At 40.2% G+C, this 21,426-nt stretch overlaps 1 protein-coding gene across 5 annotated transcripts in view; it reads left to right on the top strand.

Annotated features, from left to right (window-relative positions):
- eps8a (EGFR pathway substrate 8a, signaling adaptor) overlaps window positions 1-21,426 on the top strand; it is a 34,349-nt gene that overhangs the window by 6,902 nt on the left and 6,021 nt on the right. For 2 of the 5 annotated variants that reach the window (XM_023407609.2, XM_087174341.1), the window contains exons 2-20: window positions 7,174-7,261; window positions 9,005-9,072; window positions 11,755-11,822; window positions 12,392-12,553; window positions 12,632-12,781; window positions 13,223-13,305; window positions 13,386-13,522; window positions 14,205-14,278; window positions 14,606-14,732; window positions 15,679-15,767; window positions 15,891-15,965; window positions 16,076-16,224; window positions 16,524-16,707; window positions 16,812-16,945; window positions 18,133-18,244; window positions 18,467-18,607; window positions 20,016-20,274; window positions 20,382-20,571; window positions 20,944-21,076. In XM_023407609.2, the coding sequence (XP_023263377.1) occupies window positions 7,197-7,261; window positions 9,005-9,072; window positions 11,755-11,822; window positions 12,392-12,553; window positions 12,632-12,781; window positions 13,223-13,305; window positions 13,386-13,522; window positions 14,205-14,278; window positions 14,606-14,732; window positions 15,679-15,767; window positions 15,891-15,965; window positions 16,076-16,224; window positions 16,524-16,707; window positions 16,812-16,945; window positions 18,133-18,244; window positions 18,467-18,607; window positions 20,016-20,274; window positions 20,382-20,571; window positions 20,944-21,076 (2,400 nt within the window). In that variant the 5' untranslated portion in view covers window positions 7,174-7,196. Of the gene's footprint in view, window positions 1-2,693; window positions 2,945-7,173; window positions 7,262-9,004; window positions 9,073-11,754; window positions 11,823-12,391; window positions 12,554-12,631; window positions 12,782-13,222; window positions 13,306-13,385; window positions 13,523-14,204; window positions 14,279-14,605; window positions 14,733-15,678; window positions 15,768-15,890; window positions 15,966-16,075; window positions 16,225-16,523; window positions 16,708-16,811; window positions 16,946-18,132; window positions 18,245-18,466; window positions 18,608-20,015; window positions 20,275-20,381; window positions 20,572-20,943; window positions 21,077-21,426 lie in introns of those variants that run through there. The other 3 variants (XM_087174342.1, XM_087174343.1, XM_087174344.1) reach the window with 3 other exon arrangements.

The following is a 21,426-nucleotide window of genomic DNA, read 5'->3' as shown; positions in this document are numbered from 1 at the left end:
AGCTGTAGCTGCTTCTAAGTTCATTGCTCAGAGATAAAGACTGAAACTTATTTATCAGCTCAGATTTTCTCTCAGGTGTTCACCTGTTGATGCAGGTGATCAGAATCATCATCAGTGATGTCATAAAGGACGACCTCTGTGTCACGTCGGCTGGTTTCCGTCCCGTCGTCCAGCTCCAGACTGGACGGAGTTATTTTTTAGTTTTCCTGAAGTGACTGTGTCGTAAACTGTGTGTGTGTGTGTGTGTGTGTGTGTGTGTGTGTGTGTGTGTGTGTGTGTGTGTGTGTGTGTGTACCGTAGGTTTTTAAAAACAGGAAGTTAGTGTTCATCAGAGTAAAGACTGAAACTGACGATCAGATACTTTAATTTAATGAATGGGTAAAACCAATAAAATAATGAAAGGAATATTGCACATCAAACATAAAGCCAACATATGTCACAGCTTGAGTTTGTTTTGTTCCTGTGGTGATGAAAGCTGACATGGGAATAAAAATGAAATTAGATTAATTCCTGATTTTATAATCAACGTTTCTCAGAAGTGGCTGTGACTCAGTGAGTGAGTGAATTTTATCTTCTGATTTATGTTTTTAAAGTAAAGGTTTGAATGTGATCAGTGTTATATTTATTTATTTATATGTTATTTACACCTTTGCTTTAACTGGTATAATATCATCTGTTTAGTTTAAATCACTAACATCAGTCATTTCTCAGTCGCCTCCAGTTCTTTGTGATGATGAAATCCTCCCTCTGTATCACAGGAGTTTCGTCACAGGGGAATTAAAGAGGCCGTTTCTCGACCCTCAGCAGTTTGAGGATTATTCTGGATTATTATTATTAGCCTGTGTTAACGAGCCGTCGCTCCGTCGCTGCCTCTCAGAGAGCGGCTGAAACACGGAGCAGAAACAGTTTGTAGTTTCAGTCTGAGATCAGGTCACATCGTGAACATGTGCTGCTGAGTCCAGTGTCAGAGCAGCAGGATTAAAGTCAATAACCAGAGTCAGTGGATGGATTAAACACAGCCGGAGGTGATGGAGCTCCCACTGTAATCTGAATTAATCAAACTGTCAGCAGCTGTAACCGACCTGATCGCTCTTTATCATCGGACGCTCAACAGATCTCACCAACATGCTGCAGGAGGGAAACCTGCTCCACATCTCTGTGGCTAACCTAGCTTAGCATGAAGACAGGAAGCAAGGGAGACTGTTAGCCTAGCTTAGCATAAAGACAGGAAGCAGGGGAGACTGTTAGCCTAGCTTAGCATAAAGACAGGAAGCAGGGGACACTGTTAGCCTAGCTTAGCATAAAGACAGGAAACAGGATCTGTACTGGTCTCAGAGGGTCTGTACTGGTCTCAGAGGGTCTACAGTAGAGCTGATCCAGTATGTAGGTTACAGTGAGATAAATGAGAACCAGGTCCCAGCAGAGACGCGTGGCCTCGATCTTGTCGGGGAATCAGAGACAATTAATCAATCCACACACACAGAGGCTGCTCTCATTATCTCACTCATTAACACAGTCACGTTTCACACTATCATTAAACCAGAACCACAGGAAGGTTTCCACAGTCCACCAACGCCAGACTCTGTTAGACCTGCGGGTCTGAGCGGACCAGAAGTGGACTCCACCCTTTAAACTGTTCATTATGTGAAACAAGCAAGTCACAGTGCTCAGATTAAAAATCATTTTTAAATGATCTTTCATTTTTAGCCAGTGGAACAGGGGATCAGTCTGAGGTCAGAGTTGATAAAAAAAAATTGCATAGCGTTGCATCAAAAGAGTCGACAACATGAAAATCCTCTCACAACGTCGACCGCAGAGTTAACACTCCTGCATGTTCATCACGTCCACAGCTGCAGCGACACGTCCATGTAGCAGCTACTGCAGGAAGCACCAGAGTCAGTCAGCATCCAACATGGCCGCCCCAACGTGACAAAACAAAAACAACTGAAGGAACAACATTAGCAACGTTAGCTTAGCTACAGAGAATAAATCAAACCTGTAAACTTATTATGATGCTGCACTTTTTAACTTTAGAGAAACAGGTCACTGGAGGACATGAGTCATTTCAACCAATCAGGACTCAGTCTGAACATGAGCTTTAAATATAATGTTCATATCTGTTTAACCTACTGAAGAATCAGACTTTTTTATGTTACTTTTTTTGGACAATAAACATTTATCTCTTCTATATTCTATATTTGGTGCTTTTGTATGTTTGTATTTAAAGCCATAAATCTCCTAGAAACATGTTGATGGTTCAGTCTTACACGACGTTTCCCAGTAGCCTTTATTCAGGAGGAGGAAAGTAGGGATTAGGTGTGTGTGTGTGTGTGTGTGTGTGTGTGTGTGTGTGTGTGTGTGTGTGTGTGTGTGGACCACATGGATGTAAATCTTCTTATCAATCCTCTTTACTTTCCTCTGTCGGACACTGACAGAGACTCTGCTGCTTTGTCTCAGATACTGAAGCTCAGACAGACGTTACAACATTTCACATTCACTGTAACTTAATTTAACAATGTGTATTTTATTATGAAATCCAGGTGTGACGTGGTCTGAGGAGTGATGCGTTCTCTGGCCGTCGGTTGTTGTGTTCACATCAGTTCCTCTGGTGACTCATTAACAGTTTGTTTGAGCTGCAGTTAGACTTTAACAGGTATATTTAGCCTCACCTGTTTGATTAAACATGAAACACTCAGACCGTTTGTGAGTCTGTGACTTTACTGTGATTTGATTAAACAAAGTGTTTCATCTCAAAAACAAATGATTGAACCAGGAAGCAGAGAGACTTCACCTGCAGCTCCATTAATACCAGCTCACCTGGAGGGAACAGAAACAGTGATCAGTGTGTGTTTACCATCACCACACCTTCCTCTGTTAACGCAGGGCGCTGTGGTCACATGGGCTCTTACCTGGTCAGGTGGGCCTGCTTCTGTGTGACTCATAGGTGGGTATACACAGGTGTGACATGTGCTTTATTTGGAGCCTTCGATTCAGGATGTGAGTGGGTGTGTCCTTGTTTCCTTGTTCAATCGTTTTTCCTTAAAATCAGATTTAAAAAGTCGTAAATGAATGAGCAGCTGTTCTGATACATGTACAAACAGTTTTAAAGGAAACATCAAACATTTTGTTTCTCACTTCTTAAACCTGAAGATTTGTTGCTTTTATTGGTCTTAGATTTTAGTGAATTGACAAAAGAACAGGTTTGATGAAGTGACTTTTAGCTGCAGAGTTTTATATCAGACGAAGTTTCACAGAGCAAATGATTCACTGAGAAAACACTGAGTTAATGAATGTCCCTTCAGAAAAGTAAAAGTTCACAGTGTGTTTGTGAACAGACGTTAATCGGCGTCGGTGTGTGTTCTGTTTGTCCTCTGCTGTGTTTGATCTGGATGACATCAGAGGTCACATGACTCCACCTGTCTTATCTGTGTCAGCCGGGCAGAGTAAACACACGTCGTGTTTCACGCTCTGAGCTGAATGTGAAGCAGCTCGCCGCAGATGGTGGAGGTCTGTGTTACCATGGAAACGCCTCACAGCCCGTCTCAGTGGGAATGCGGTTGTCACACAAACACACAGTCAGCTGTTTGGTGTTGTCATGGCAACTGACATTTCGTTGAAGTGCAGTTGCAAATGTGTATAGATTTACCTGCACATGGTCCTTCAGAGGCTCCTGTGTAAATGTGAGATTCACTGTCCTTCAGTTACATGGGAATTTACAGTGTGTGCTGTTCATGAGCCTCAGTATGTGAATTTGTGATGCATCCCATGGACACAAATATACATTATACAGGGTGAGAGTTTACCTGTGGTGGCTAGGTGTGTGACAGAGACTCATGGAGATTAGAGGGGGAGAGTGTAACAGGATTATCTGTACTTACAATTTACAGATGTCCCCTAAACACCTCACTTGCAAACCGGTAGACGTTACTTTATACAGATACTTACACTTACAGGCTATTGGTAGACACTACAATTTACCGATGTTCCCTAAACGCCTCGCCTGCAGACAGTAGACCCAGCCGCACAGAGAAGCTTCTGGTTAGTTTGAAGAGTGAAATAAAGTTCTAATGTAAAATTAACCTGAGAGGAAACTGTGATTTTATCTACCTGGACAGAGAGCAGTGATGTCACAGCTGTAACAGGCTGAGGTACCGTGTGGATCAGGAATCAGATATCACAGTCTGTGAGCAGGAGACACTGATGATGGTTATATGATAAGATAATAGGATGTTATCAGAGTGGGAGTAGTCGGAGGAGACACTTCCTGTTGGACTGTGTGTTATCATCAGATAAATCCAGGAAGTGTTTCTCTTCCTGTGCTGTCAATCAGGAAGTGTACTGTACAGGTGAGACAGGTGAGAGCGGATCTCTCTGTGACTCATGGGACATCTATAGGTGTGACCTTTGACCTCTGCAGTCAGTGTGTGTGTGTGTGTGTGTGTGTGTGTGTGCGCGTCAGCAGGACAAAGGCAGTTGACTGGGTCGGACGGGCTGTGTTTTATTTTGAAAGGTCAGCTGGGAGGAAACGTCAGACTCACTGTCTCGCTGCAGATTAAAGTTTAGAAAGATTTACAGCAGAGAAGAAGAGCGAGTGCTGACACGTGACGAGCTGGGAGCAGCGTTTATTAATCGATTATCAGTAATTCATGGTGTGAACTGTTCGACTGCAGCTGAATCAGAATTTGACAGATGTTTATTGTTAATCCAGATGTTTGTGAAATAGCTGTTCTGCTGATTCTGGTGGTTTTTGTCAGACCCAGTTCCTGCTCAGACAGTAACTAGCCTGAGCTTCTTGCTCCCTGAGCGTCGCCTCACAGGTTGTCACTGCAGTGTCGTCGTCATGGATACCGGGTCCAAGATGGAGTCCCGGCTGAATAAAACATGGAGTCCTGGGAAAAGTAATCACACGTGTGTGACTCTGAGCTGCTCCTGGATCAGCTCTCAGCCTCTTTTGTTGCTGCTCTTTTCATTTCTCTGCTGCTGCTCAGACGTTTAATGATCTGTTAACGAGGCAGAGATGACAACGACCTTTGACCCTGATCTGAGTATCTGAAGAAGAACTCAGTGTCCTGATTCCTCATGTTTGATTTCCACACAGTCAGGATTTACTGGAACTACAGTAAAACATGTTCAGATACAAAAATACAGAAGGAAATAAAACTGGAGTCGTCTGGAAATATTTCAGTCCTCATTTTAATTGGACTTTAATTTACTCTGTGTTGTGTCTCATTCCCAGTTCTTTTTAAACATTCTCTCTTTTCCATGATGAAAATGTCTTGGACAATTTCCAGCCACTGCAATTTTACCCATCAATCTATAATCAATCATCCATAAAGTGAAAACGTGTTTATCAAAAAAAAAATTCTAATTTATTAAAATCAAAAGATGAAATGTGATTTCATAAAGACTGCGTCAGGTGGATCCTGGTCTGATACAGATGGTGATTGATCGATCACTGATCACTGTGATATTGATGAGGCTGAAAGGTCGATGTGCTCTGAAGATCAGAGACTGAAAACACTGACTCAACTAAACTAAAACTAAACTAAATTAAATTAAACTTAATTAAACTGAACTGATGATGATGATGGTGATGATGGTGATGATGGTGATGATGATGATGATGATGATGATGGTGGTGATGATAATGGTGATGGGGATGATGATGGTGATGAGGATGATGATGATGATGATGATGATGGTGGTGATGATGAAGATGATGGTGATGACAATGATGGTGATGATGATTATGATGGTGATGATGGTGATGAGGATGATGATGGTGATGATGATGGTGATGGTGATGAGGATGATGATGATGGTGATGATGATGGTGATAATGATGATGATGATGAGGATGATGGTGATGATGAAGATGATGATGATGGTGATGATGATGGTGATGAGGATGATGATGAGGATGGTGATGATGATGAAGATGATGGTGATGATGGTGATGATGATAATGGTGATGGGGATGATGATGGTGATGATGATGAGGATGATGATGAAGATGATGGTGATGATGGTGGTGATGATGATGGTGATGATGATGGTGATGATGATGTTGATGATGGTGATGATGATGATGGTGATGATGAGGATGATGATGATGGTGATGATGATGATGATGATGGTGATGATGATGAGGATGGTGATGATGATGAGGATGGTGATGATGATGATGATGGTGATGATGATGATGGTGATGATGATGATGATGGTGATGATGATGATGATGATGGTGATGATGATGGTGATGATGATGATGAGGATGGTGATGATGATGATGATGATGATGATGGTGATGATGATGATGATGGTGATGATGATGATGATGATGGTGATGATGATGATGATGATGATGATGGTGATGATGATGATGGTGATGATGATGGTGATGATGATGATAATGAAGATGATGGTGATGATGATGGTGATGATGATGATAATGAAGATGATGATGATGATGAAGATGATGATGATGAAGATGATGATGAAGATGATGATAATGAAGATTATGATGATGATAATGAAGATGATGATGATGATAATGAAGATGATGATGATGATAATGAAGATGATGATGATGATAATGAAGATGATGATGAAGATGATGATGATGATAATGATGATGATGATGATGGTGATGATGATGATGATGAAGATGATGATGATGATAATGAAGATGATGGTGAAAATGATGATGATGATGATGATGATAATGAAAATGAAGATGATGATGATGATGATGAAGATGATGATGATGATGATGATAATCAAGATGATGATGATGATGATGATGGTGATGATGATGGTGATGATGGTGATGGTGATGATGATGGTGATGATGGTGATGATGATGGTGATGATGATGATGATAATGAAGATGATGATGATGATGATGAAGATGATGATAATGAAGATGATGATGAAGATGATGATGATGATAATGATGATGATGATGATGATGATGATGATGATGATGATGAAGATGATGATGATGAAGATGATGATGATGATGATGGTGATGATGATGGTGATGATGATGATGATGATAATGAAGATGATGATGATGATGATGATGATGAAGATGATGATAATGAAGATGATGAAGATGATGGTGATGATGATGATGATGATGATGATGATGATGATGATGCTCTCTTCCAGCTGACGGTCCACTGTGAAGCAGCATGAACGGATATGAAGCTCCAGCTCTCGCCTCCGGCATCTTCAGCTCCTACAGTTCACATCTCAAGTCAGTGTCTCATGTTCATCCTCGTTTACCTTAAGTTGATTAGTCATCAGTGACATCATTAGTGATGTCATCAAGGTATTTGGTCCACTTGTTTTCACATTAACTGAATATTGAAGTTCAGATTTTCAGTCAGAGATGGTTTAAACACATTAAAATCACTCATATATTATAATTCATTAAATTAAGGCACAGATTAAAGGGTCACCTGGGACATTATTTTGTACATTTCCAAGATATTTAGCCCCTGAAAAATCCTAATACCTGCAGGAAACCCCTTAGAAATCAGTTTAATAACAATTTAATAACATCTAAATCATCTTTAATTAAATTAATTGTTATATTTTATTATAATTATATTAATTATTATAATTACATTACATTATGTCTTTAATGGATTTAATTGAATTAAGGAGGAAATCATGAACCTTTAGATTTCAAATGAAGGTGGTTTTATGGATTTAGTTTTTCAAATTAAAAGTCAAATGAAAGAGTCACTGCCCTGGTTTATGTTAAAGTTTTTCTGTTTGAAATAAAGTAATTTGAAGGTGACGTCTCGGTCAGGTGATGACAGGTGTAAAGCTACACCTGAGTCTGACTGATAAATACTGTTGCAGCTCAGTTTCTAAGTAAGAAAGCCTTAAATTAATATTTAATGACAAGTGTCATTTAAGAAGCAGCTTCACTCTGAGGTGGAGGGGGGTCTGTCTCCCCCAGGAGCTGGACCTGAAGTAAAGAATGTAGTCTGGGTTCAGGTCTAAGTCTCTGAGTCCAGACTTTGGTTCTGAACAGACTCTGTGACCCAGTGAAACCTGACCTCCCCTCCTCCTGACACTCATTGATCCTCTCATTTAATCGCCTCTGATGATTTCCCAAAGTCAATGTGGCTTCAGGCTGCACACAATCAGGTCAGTGGACCAGAGAGGAGCTGATCCAGGATCTGATCCAGGATCTGATCCAGCAGCTGGTCAATGACCCACACAGACGTTTGATCTGTGGCTGGTTCAACTTCAGCTGCGATACAAGAATAAATAAGAAGAACCGCCTCCGTTTAAACACGAGGTCAGAATGAAAAACAGCAGCAGGTGAAAATAAAAGGAAAAAACATCGTGAACATCAGAACCACACGTGTTTTTCTCTTATTTATCACTTATCTTTATTGATTTTGACACTGCACATCACTTTTCCACAGTGTTTTGGATATTTCTTACATATAACTTTCCCCTTCTCCCAAAACATAAAGCTGCTGCAGGAGAGTTACACAACTTTAAATAATGACGTTAATATGAAATGTTTTCTTGTTGGATTTGACGAGGATATTTTGTTGTGTATCTTTTTGTATCTGGCGCATTTAAAACCAAAGATTTAAAGTTTAAGAGTTTCTGAAATCTCTGGAGAAACGTGTTTAAATGAAGTTGTGTTCAGAAACGTCAGGTCAGAGCTGCACCAATGAGCCGTGTCATGTGACACCGTCAGGTCATGTGACTCCTCTGATGTGAGCGGTTTCCTCTGCGGCTTTAAATAATGAAGAGAACTGATCAGTCACTTTTCAGCGTTTACAGTCTGTCGTTCACTCATTCATCTTTCATGTCGTCATCAGTCAGAACAGAGTGAACGTGTGAAAGTGTCACTGTTTAACCATTTTCTGACATTTTATAAACTAAAAGATGAAACTGGAGAAATGAGCAGAAGATTAATCAATAATGAATATTAATAAATGTTTGTCTCTGTGTGTTTGTGTTGAAGTGGCCACGACTCTGAGTCTCCTGAGCCTCCGACAACTAAAGCCAAGTCCAGTGCCAAAGCTCTGTACGGTGAGTCCAGCTTTTATTTTGATAGAGTCATCAGATGTGGGTCGGTGTCATTATAAAACCAGCTGCAAACACACAAAAATCATCAGTTTATTAAACTGTGTAAAACATTATAATACAGCTATTAACCCTCACACACTGTTCATGTCTCTGCCTTCACAGTAAGAGCTCCCTCATGATAAGAGTCTGTAGTGAGTCTAGAACTACAGATCTATGTAGAAAGTATCAACAGCCTCTCTGACATTAAAACATGGAGGATTAATCCTTCATTAATGTGTCGGAGCAGGGAGAGAGTATCTTTAGGTTTTCATCTACTGCTCCGTCTGTCTGCTGCCATGACCTCAGTCAGTGAAGTGGCAGCTCAGGTACCTTCATCATCTCCTGACCCACATTCAGGCTAAAAGACATTTATGGTATTTTTACTGCTGTTAAATGTCAGAACAGGTCAAAGTTGACCTGAACAGTGTGTAAGGGGTTAAACAGAATGTTATTATTCTTTATTCTCAGGTAATCAGCTCACACTTCTGCAAAATGTTGAACATAAGAAACACAAAGTCCAGGACTTATTTTCATTCAGTGTATTAACGATAAGAAACACACGAATATAAATGACTTCCTATCACACACAGTTTAAGTTTGGTAACTTGTTCCAGTTTGTTGGTTTGAAGCTGTAATCACAGTCCTCAGACCTGGATCTGGTCTGTTAGACCACTAAATAACCAACAGACGGTTTTCGGCGGGAAACATCTGACCAATGACCATCAGAGTTCACGGAGTCTAACTGTGATCTGGTTTCTCCTCGTGAACAGGATCAGAGGAAATTTATTTCCTCCGCTCGTCCTCCAAACAGAAAAAGAAAAGTCACAGTGAGCTGTGTGTGTGTGTGTGTGTGTGTGTGTGTGTGTGTGTGTGTGTGTGTGTGTGTGTGTGTGAGAACAGCTGGGTTTTTCTTTGCTCTTTGGACATCAGATTCTTGTTCAGATGTTTTTAAATCAGTTTGAATCTGTGTTGAAACTGATCTGAGTTCAGTCTTTAAATTAAATGTTATTACTCTCGCACATACACACACACGTACATACATACATATATATATATATATATATATATATATATGTGTATATATATGTATATATATGTGTATATGTGGATATAAATCTGACAGCAGTGAATGTCCAGATTTACCAAAATAAGACCCAGTTGGTCAAAGAGTTTTCTTTAAGGTTTGACCTTTGTGTGAACGGATACTGATACTGATACTGATACTGGACTAATGAGTCTCACTACTTCAATAATATTTAGTCAATTATTCATTTTTTAATAATTTAACTTTTCTCAGAAACATTGTTACTGCAAAATAAAATAATCATTAAAAAATAAAGAAAATTAAATAAAAGAAAATATTTGCACCAGTATCAACCACAGTGGTCGTGTGTGTGTGTGTGTGTGTGTGTGTGAGTGTGTGTGTGTCTGCGTGTGTGCGTGTGTGCGTGCGCGCGTGCGTGCGTGTGTGTGTTTGTGTGTGTGTGTGCGTGCGTGCATGTGTGTGTTTGTGTGTGTTTGTGTGTGTGTGTGTGTGTGTGTGTACACCATGGCACCAAAGTTCAGGTTCACTGTTAAAAATGTGGAGGATTAAATTGAATAAAACTAAACAACCTCATTTATGTCAAAGTTTTAAATCTTCAGATTGATCCAGTTAATTTGTCTCATTAAAGCTGAAACACATGAACAAACTGAACTTTAACCAGCGGCTCTGATCACAGGTCACTTTAATGTTTCCTCGGACAAATGGAGTCACAGCTTTTTTTCACAAAGTCTCAGTAAGTTCAAGTTGTCTGTGTCCGATGGATGAAAACTCCTCCCACACACACACCTGCATCCACCTGCTGCCCCCCCGCCTCCCCAGTCCAGACCACCTGACCAACCAACTGCCCCACAAACCAGAACCCCGGAGACCAGAACCCTGCAGAGCAGAACCCAGTGTTTCATTTAAAGTCCAACTCAGACTGAAACTCGTGTGTGAGTCAGTTTAGATACTAAAGGTTTTTATTTATTCTTCTTCTTCTTAATTATTCTTAATTATTATTAACTATGAATGATCCCTATCAGCCCCACAAAGTGTCTTTCTACAATAAAAACATGAAGATCAAACAATAGAAACTCGGAGTGGAAACAAACCTACAGTTTGACTCTGAGCCGACAGATTAAAGGAAAGTTCCTCATATTTCTCCAATAATAAAGTTCCTGTTTATCACCAGAAACAAATGAGTTTTGTCGAAGTTGAACTTTAAAATTAAGATTTTATATAATGTTGAATTTAAGTTTGCAGAGCGGCTTTTCTGTTCACTTAAATTCATCTTGTTTTGTGTTTTTCCTCCGAGTCGCTCCCTGTGAAACATGAATGTTCCTGATCAGTTTCAGTTTCAGTCCCTCCAGGAGGATGTTTGACTCTTCAATCAATCAATCAATCAATCAATCAATCAATCAATCAATCATCACTTAACTCATCAAACGTCTGTAAACTTAAACAGGTTTAAATGAATTATTGTGACAGAGAATAACAGATTCCTGGTGGGACGTGGTTTATTGATCTGGACCTACAGCGTCAGTGTAAACCACAACGTGACTGATGAAGAGGATGAAGCAGCGTGATGAAGAGTTTATTAACTGCTGTGCTGTTTTCATCAGAACAAAGAAAACATTACACCAAGAACAGCATCAACAGTCTGACGGACACGTCGCAGTATCACGTAGAGGTGAGACCGTGACATATGATGTGACTTTAACATTAATGAATTATTAGTAATTAACTACATAATGGCAGATTTAATACATATGATGAAGTATCTCAGTTATTTATATATGTTTGTGTATCAGTGCTGAGACGATCAGATGCAGGTTATATATGTATCTTATTGGTCAATTTTAATGTTTCTCCAAAACATCATCGTTTACATAAATGTAACTATGTCATAAAACGACCACCAATCACAGAGCTCCCTGACATGTTTTTTACCTAGTAACAAGCCAAAGTAAAATCTGATTGGTCGGGACACGGCGGGGTCTTGGAGACATTTATCTTGTTATTTTAATTTGAACTATTTATTAATGGATTCATTTTTCAATTGGAAATCATTTTTTACAATTATTCTTTTTATTAAAAAAAAAATCTAATAATTGATAATAATTGAACAATGAAACACTTTTAATTCAGCCTTTTTTGGAATAGATTGATAAATTGATTTGTAAACAAATGTATTAAAGATTATTTATTTCACAATTAGTTATTAATTAATTAGATGCTTTATTCCTGTTTCCTGTTCAGCACCTGACCACGTTCGTGTTGGACCGGAAAGACGGGATGATCACCGTGGACGACGGAATCAGACGTCTCCGTCTGCTGGACGCTAAAGGGAAAGTCTGGACTCAGGAGATGCTGCTGCAGGTGGAGGAGAAGAGCATCAGCCTCATCGACCAGGAGACCAAGGTGAGACTCACCTGTGGGTTTACTTTCAGACAGGTGAGTGGATTTCTGTGTGACGCGTCCCATCTCTTGTTCTTTCAGAACGAGATGGAGAACTTCCCCATCGGGACGATCCAGCACTGCCAGGCCGTGATGAACGCCTGCAGCTACGACTCCATCCTGGCTCTAGTGTGTAAGGAGTCGGGTCAGACCAAACCAGACCTCCACCTGTTCCAGTGTGACGACATCAAGGTGAGCCGCCTCTGATTGGCTCCTCATAAAGTGACATTCAAGCTGATTGAATGTTGAGTCCAGGTATCAGAGTCTGTCACCTGATCCCTGTCCAGGTCTACAGGTCAACGTCTGAACCAGAACTCTGTGACAAATAATGAACAAATGAAATAAAGTAATACATTTATACATCTACCAAACTATTAAAGATCGATCAATATTGAAAATAGTCCTTTGTTTTATTGTAAATGTTAAAGGACCAAGAGCAGAGCCCTGTGGTTCACCAGGACTGATTGTAACAGGGATTCATATAGAAATGTTTCTGTGTCATAAATATTCCATTACTTTTGTTTGAAACCAGATGAATGAAGCCAGAAATGTTCCAGATTTCATGTCTGAAAGGGTTTTACTGTTTGTTATGCTGACCTCTGACCTCTGACCTCTGTGTGTTGACTCCATCAGGCGAATCTGATCCACGCAGACATAGACAGTGCCATGACCGATGCCAAAGGAGGGAAAGTGAAGAAGAGACCAGAGACTCTGAAGTAAGAACTGATCATTATTATTAAACACTGTTCCTCATGCTGACAGCTGATTGGTTGTCCACCTGTCCACCTGTCTGCAGGATGATCCTGAAGAGCGACGGGATCATCCCCCCACCTCCTCCTGCTCCCGCCCCCGAGCCCCCAGCAACGTCCAATCAGGTGGACGTAAAGAGCCGAGTGGCCGCCTGGTCGGCCTGGACCAATGAGCAGCAAGACTGTGAGTGATGTCACTTTCTGGGAGGAGCATATAAGTGTCTACTGGAAACAAGAAAAACTGCTGGACATTAAAAAAACATGGTGTTAAACTTGGATTAAATAAAATTCAAAGCATTAAAACTAGTTTTGAAATAAACAGGATTTATTTGAACCTTTTTACTTTTATAACTTAAAGTTATGATGAATTTAAATTCTGATCACTGATCAGTTTCTGCCCGTGAAGGTTTTTGTGAGTGTGTGACAGTATTTTTTACAAGAATGTTTGTTGTGCAGTTTTATGTTATTTTATTGGAGGATGGTAAATCTGAGCCTCTGCTGCTTCAGCCTGAAACATTAAAAAATTCAGTTTTAGTTTAAAGATTAAAATTCTCCATTCACCAACCAGTTTCTTTAACCTATCACATATTAGCATGTTAGCATGCTAATATGCTAAATGTTAAAATTATTCAGTTTAGCCTGATATAATTGAAAAAATATATTATTTTACCTAATTATATAAATTACATATTGCATTTAAAATTCCATTAATATTTATAATGTAATTAAATATTTTGGGGTTTTACAATTACAATATGATATAATAAATATCAAAGTGTAAATATAGTGTAGTATAATAATAATATTGTATAATTATTACGTAATAATATAATAATAATGTATATTTTCTGCATTTCTGTCGTCAGACGAGAAGCAGCGTCAGGTCTCGGAGGAGGACGGGCTGGTGGAGATGACAGCAGCTCGGGTGGACAGAGACGTGGTGAGTTTGGCTGATCTGAGAGCAGCTGCTGCAGCCTGTGTTTAAATCTGAGGTCACTGCAGTTCACAGGACAATAGACACAAGATTTAAGCTGATTGAAGAATGTCGTTTTATTTCAGTGTAATCAGAGTTGGGAAGAAAAATCTGCTTACATAAAGGAAAGTATGAGGAGGAGGGAGAGCTGAGCTCTGCTCTGTTAGTTCAGGTTTAATAATTAAATCAGTCTGAATAAATGTCACGTTCAGGACAAAGCTGAATGTGAAAACATTAAAACCTCTGGAGAACAGGTTCCTTATGATTCATCACAGGTTTATTTTGTTTTTACAGCAAATCCTGAACCACATCCTGGACGACATCGAGTCCTTTGTCACCAAACTTCAAAAAGCTGCCGAGGCTTTTAACGAGCTCTCCAGGAGGAAGAAGACCAAGAAAGGCAAGAAGAAAGGTCCTGGAGGTGAGGACGGGTCCTGGTTTCACCTCAGCTGACCTCTGATCAGAAAGAGTCTGAACCGGTCTGAACGGGTCACTGTGGTTCTTTTTTAATTCCGGTTTCTTTCACTTCTCCATGATAATTTCCACCAACTGTAGATCCACATCTAAAACCTTCATGTAATGTGACATTTACAGATCAGACAGAAACAGGTTTAATATACAGAATATAAATAAACACTGATGCTGCGTTCAGGTCACAACAGATGTTCTGTGAATCTGAGCTGCCTCCTAGTGTTTGTAAGTGTTATTTATTTATTTATACATAAATAACATGATGAACTCACACTGACTCAGTTATAAATGAAACTCAGTGTTTGTCTGAATGTTTCTGCTGCTGCTCAGAAACACGATCATCATTAAACTTATTCAATCTGTTATTTTCAGTCGTCACATAATCTTTTTAAAACTTAAAGCTGAAACTGAAAAACGTAGTTTCTTGTGCATGTAAGCAATTATTATTATTATTATTATTATTATTATTATTATTCATATTTATTTTATTTTTATTTTTTATTTTTGTAATCCAGTGTTCTGCAGGTTTAAGTATTATCAGTCTCTTGTCATAAACTTGGAACTTCCTGCATAATTAAATCATTTTTGCATTAATTTATTTACTTCTGTTTCATTAATTTAGTTTTATTTCAAAAACATTTCCATCACTCTCTTTTCCACTTCAGACTTTTTCCCCTGAATTAAATTCTCAGCCTCAGACTCTGATTAAGATGAAATAAAAGCGCTGAGACAAAGCTTGAACAAAGTGCTGCACACAGGACATTTTAAAATGAATCAAAGCAAGTAAAATAAATATACAGAATAAGTGAAACACAAGGAAAGCAGAGTGAACATACTGTAAACATACAAACAAAAACACATCAACATGTGACGTGTCTGTGATGTCTGTCCACCAGAGGGCGTCCTCACCCTGCGCTCCAGACCTCCCACTGAGGAGGAGTTTGTCGACTGTCTGCAGAAGTTCAAACACGCCTTCAACCAGCTGGTACGAGCATCTTCATCATCCTCATCACCTGGTGACAGATGTGTTTATACTTTGTGCTTATTTTCCTCATATTTGACTGTATCTGATCCGGTCTGATCCGGTCTGATCTGATCTGATCCACAGGGGAAGCTGAAGGACCACATCCAGAACCCCAGCGCTGTGGATCTGGTTCACTTCCTCTTCAATCCTCTCAGGATGGTCAGACGCAGTTCACTCTCATCTCCACATTCAGTACTTTGTTCCTGAAGAATGTCTGATCCTCCACAGGTGCATGAACATTCACACATGTCTGACTCACCTGTCCTCAGGTGATCCAGGCCTCCGGCAGCGTGGATCTGGCACGCAGCGTCGTGGTTCCTCTGCTCACCAAGGACGCCATTGATTTCCTCCACTCCTCAGGAACAGCAGAAGAGAGACACCTGTGGGTTGCCCTGGGAGACGGGTGGACCAAATGCAGGTGAGACCACACGCACATACACACACACACACACACACACACACACACACACACACACACACACACACACACAGTGGAGACTACAGAAAACAAAGCCAGTGTTCTGCATCGAACTGAAAACGACGACATAAAAACACTGGAGGTCAAAGTGTCACAGCTCCACCTGGTGGTCGAACGCTCAACGTCACATGATCAGATAATATCATAAGAGACTTCAGACTTTTATCTAGAAACAACATCCCACTGTATCAGTTGATACACAAGGTGCGTGTGCACGTGTGCGTGTGCGTGGTCTCCAGGTTGGAGTGGCCGAAGGATCACTACTTCCCGCCCTGTGCTCTGAGGTTTGCTGACGGCTGGGAGCCTCCGGTTGTCGCGGCGATGACTCCGAGTCGAGAGCAGGATCTGACGCAGCTCGCCGAGAGTCTCGCCAACGCCGAGGTCCAGAGACAAGAGGAGCTGAAGATCAGACTGGCCCAGGAGGTCAGGACCCAGGTTCACATCTGGACCGCCTCATGTTAAATCAGTGTGCTGGTGTGTTATTGATCGTTACTGATTGATTGATTGATTAATTGTTGTATGTGCAGCCGTCGGCGGTGCCGAAGTTCCCTCCTGCAGACGGGTACGCCTTCTCCAACTCCTCCTACAAACGAATGCAGATCCTGGATCAGGACACGGCCATGGCTGCGTTCAAACACGCCGTCAGCCGCCGTGTAGACCGGTAACCCCGAGGTCACGTCAGGACGCCGTGGAGAACTGGTCACACTTTACTGTTGATTCATCTGTGGAGGATCAAATATGACTCATTCATCTGTTCATTAATACAGAGACACATGAAGGCTGCAATAAATTAAGAGATCAAAAAATAAATATAAATGAAAAATAATTAACAGATAAATTAAAAAAAAATAATGATAATTGGGACAAAAATTGATTTAAATTTTACATTTATTTATTTTCTTTTTCTTTTTCATTTCTACTTTAACTTATTTCTGTATTTATACATTTTTTCATTTATTTACGTCTCAAATACTGTAGAACATAAATTAAATAACATTTAATTATACATAATAATAATAATAATAATATTGACCTTTTCAGCGCCTTTAACAGTTGAACCAGGATTGAAACATTTTAAGTCTGTAAACTCTCTCATACAGTCAAAACAATAACAGATGAAACAGATAAAAACTATGAAAACAATAATAATAATAATAAAGCAGATATGTTTAATAAAATACATTTCGGTATATACTTTATTTCAGTATTTATTCACATTATTAACTTCAATCAGACATTTTCTATATCTATAAAAATCTTCCTTTGAACTGAACAACTCTGTAATTTTTCTTTCTAACATTGATCTGTTTATTTATTATAATCTCTTTCATCTGTTTTTCTCTGGTGATTTTTCTGTTCAGTGAACAGCTGATACAAACTGAGTCTGATTCTCTCATGAAATTAAATTCCTCTGAATCTTTGAGATCTGAATCACATCTTCATTTTCCAGTTTCTCTATCTGATATAAAGATGGGACTCTTCTCCACGGCTGGAATATTAATAATACCAAATATCAGTTAATGTCTCAGTTATTTTGGTCTTTAGTTAGTAATTGGAACTTATCATAAAATGTGTTTACTGTATGTTTTGTTTGTATATATCTATTTGTGGAAGTTATTTTTTGGTTTTTGTAAATAAACATTAGAGTCAGTGGATGGTGTCATGGAGGAATGTGCAGATTTAGTACATTGTGAATCTGAAATTAGTTATTTGTGGTTTAAATTATTTAATTAGGAGTGTTGTTGATAAATTGTTGATGATTTTGTGGATTTGATTTATCATATATTATTTGTGCTCTTAATCAGTAGAGCTGTGATATAGTCATATTTGTATATATACATGTTTCAGAAGTTTTGATGGTGACAGCAGAGGCCAAATGAAACAGTTTGCCAAATCAAAATACGACTTTGTGGCAAGAAACAACACGGAGCTGTCAGTTCTCAAAGACGAGGTCGTCGAGGTAAACGAGCTGTTTGTTTCTTTCATACTTCAGATTTAACAATGTGCATATTTTATTTTGTATTTTCTAATATTTTATGTATAAACCAGGTGATAAATGCTGCAAACACATTGCTAACTCAAACCCTCTGCAGCAACTGATGAAATGTAAATTCAGTTCTAAACTCGAGTTCAAACTGAGCCTCAGTTAACTGTCTAATCGTCCCTGACTCTTGTCTGTCAGGTTGTGGACGACAGGAAGCAGTGGTGGAAGGTTCGTAACGGCTGTGGGGCGTCCGGCTACGTGCCAAACAACATCCTGGAGATAACCAAAGCTGTGGACATCACTGGCCGTGGAGAGCCCATCTACAGCCACACCATCCAGGTAGGAGGCAGCAGATCATGCTAATGCTAATGCTAACTGTGGCTGCAGCTCACCAGGAGTTTGTTGTTTATTTAATGTCGTCTCAGTTTCCATTAAATCTCATCTGTGTTCATGTGGTTCTGTTTCTGATGATTAAAGCTCATGATGCCAAAGAAGGAGTTTGAGTTGTTTAAGGTAGGACAGGGAGTGTTTCTAGTCTGCAGTGTTTTTAGTCTACAGTGTTTTAGTCTGCAGTGTTTTTAGTCTACACTCTGCAGTGTTTTAGTCTGCAGTGTTTTTAGTCTACACTCTGCAGTGTTTTTAGTCTGCAGTGTTTTTAGTCTACACTCTGCAGTGTGTTAGTCTCCAGTGTTTTTAGTCTACAGTTGTTTTAGTTTACAGTGTTTTAGTCTGCACTCTGCAGTGTTTTTAGTCTGCAGTGTTTTAGTCTGCAGTGTTTTTAATGTTCAGTGTTTTTAGTCTGCAGTGTTTTAGTCTGCAGTGTTTTTAGTGTTCAGTGTTTTTAGTCTGCAGTGTTTTTAGTCTGCAGTGTTTTAGTCTGCAGTGTTTTTAGTCTTCAGTGTTTTTAGTCTGCAGGGTTTTTAGTCTGCAGTGTTTTAGTCTGCAGTGTTTTTAGTCTACACTCTGCAGTGTTTTTAGTCTGCAGTGTTTTTAGTCTACAGTGTTTTAGTCTGCAGTGTTTTAGTCTTCAGTGTTTTTAGTCTGCAGTGTTTTTAGTCTGCAGTGTTTTAGTCTGCAGTGTTTTTAGTCTTCAGTGTTTTTAGTCTGCAGGGTTTTTAGTCTGCAGTGTTTTAGTCTGCAGTGTTTTTAGTCTACACTCTGCAGTGTTTTTAGTCTGCAGTGTTTTTAGTCTACACTCTGCAGTGTTTTAGTCTTCAGTGTTTTTAGTCTGCAGTGTTTTTAGTCTGCAGTGTTTTAGTCTGCAGTGTTTTTAGTCTACACTCTGCAGTGTTTTAGTCTACAGTGTTTTTAGTCTGCAGTGTTTTTAGTCTGAAGTGTTTTCTTTGCTGTGATCTTAAAGGAACAGTCCCATATTTTGGAGAAAATAATAATTTAAAGCTGGTTCATGCTGAGACACAGGAATAATTTAAAGGACTGTTCCTTTAAGTGTTTCTCTAGGGTGTGATCAGTGTGTGGAGTTTAATGATGTAGATCCCGAACCAATTTCAAACGGTGTAGACGATGACATCACAGTAAGTTTGTAGTGAGTTTGTCGTGATGTGAATAAAACATTTGTTTCATGGTCTCATCACCACCATGTTTGTTTTTTAACGTCGGCAGCAATTACTGGGCGAGTTGAACGAGGTAAACAAAAACAACAACATGTGTAAGGTTCAGTTCAGAGTCTCTAACAGGAAGTAGCTGTATCTGTCTCCTTCACTGTAAATGAAAACCTGTCCCCTGTCAGAAGCAGACCACAAGGACCGACTTCATCCCCAGTAAACCTGTGGTGACTCCGATGCCTCCAGCCCCCACGCCGCCCCCTCCGGCCCCCGCCAGGCTCCCCACGCCGCCGCTGCCTCCTCCGGCCGCTGAGCCCACCAAACCGGCCGCCACCGCCACCAGCAGCAGCAGCACGGTCAGCCGCCAGAACAGCACCACGTCCAGCGACAACGGCAGTGTCGCCATGAGGGAGCACAACAACCAGAGACCTGCACCCTTCAACCGTGAGTCGAAAAACTTTATCGAGTCAATTATTTCTCATTTATATAAAGTCTTAGTTTTTATAATGGGTGAGAAGGATTTATACCAGTTCTCCTCGTCCTCTGTGCAGGCAGGAAATCCAACATGGAGGAGGTCCAGGACGAGCTGATGCACAGACTAACTCTGGGCCGCAGCGCTCAGAAGAAGTTTCAGGTTCCCTCTCGCAGCAACAGCGGCAGCCTCCCGTCCGTCAACATCACCTACGACTCGTCACCTGATGATGTCAGAGCCTGGTTAGAGGCCAAAGGCTTCAGCCCCGTGTGAGTCTCTGTTCGCTGCTTCTGCTGCTTTCAACTCACACATGTTCTTCACAGTCAAGGATTTCATAGTTACAATGTGAAACTTTAAGACAGAAGAGAAGTTTAAAGTCAAACTTCTCCTGCACAAATTTAAGAGAATTAAAGTTTTTATCATTTTAGTGTTTGTGAAACATTAAATTTGGATCCTTTATCATAGTTTCAACTCAGAGCTCCACTTGAGCAGTTTCATTCTCTTTAAAATCTACCATTTACCATCTAGTGACAGTAGAGTATCAGACATGACTCCCGCAGGTCACTAAAGAGTTCAGGTTTTGATTTGGAGCCCTGACACTTGTCCAGGTGTGTTCACCGTCTTGTGTTTCCTGTGTGCAGCACCATCACCAGCCTCGGCGTCCTGACCGGAGCTCAGCTGTTTTCTCTCAACAAAGAGGAGCTGAAGACGGTCTGTCCTGACGACGGAGCTCGAGTCTACAGTCAAGTCACGGTGCAGAAGGCGGCGCTGGAGGTGGGTGTCACCGCTCAGACATGACGCCATCGACACAGACAACTTCTTAAAACTTAAATCTGGAGTTTGAGTCAGACCTTAGAACTCTCTGCTTTCTCTGTGGTTTGTTGGATGGTGTTGGTGTTGGATGATGTTGGATGGTGTCAGATGATGTTTGATGATGTTGGATGGTGTTGGATCATGTTGGATGATGTTGGATGGTGTTGGATGGTGTTGGATGATGTTGGATGGTGTTGGATGGTGTTGGATGATGTTGGATGGTGTTGGATGGTGTTGGATGATGTTGGATGGTGTTGGATGGTGTTGGATGATGTTGGATGGTGTTGGATGGTGTTGGATGATGTTGGATG

This window comes from Seriola lalandi, unplaced genomic scaffold, assembly GCF_002814215.2.
Source record: "Seriola lalandi dorsalis isolate HSWRI2012SDOR001 ecotype SW California unplaced genomic scaffold, Sedor1 jcf7180002054340, whole genome shotgun sequence".
Classification (NCBI taxonomy): Eukaryota; Metazoa; Chordata; class Actinopteri; order Carangiformes; family Carangidae; genus Seriola; species Seriola lalandi.
Note: the sequence above shows the minus strand (reverse complement) of the source record. Positions and strands in the feature narration are given on the sequence as shown.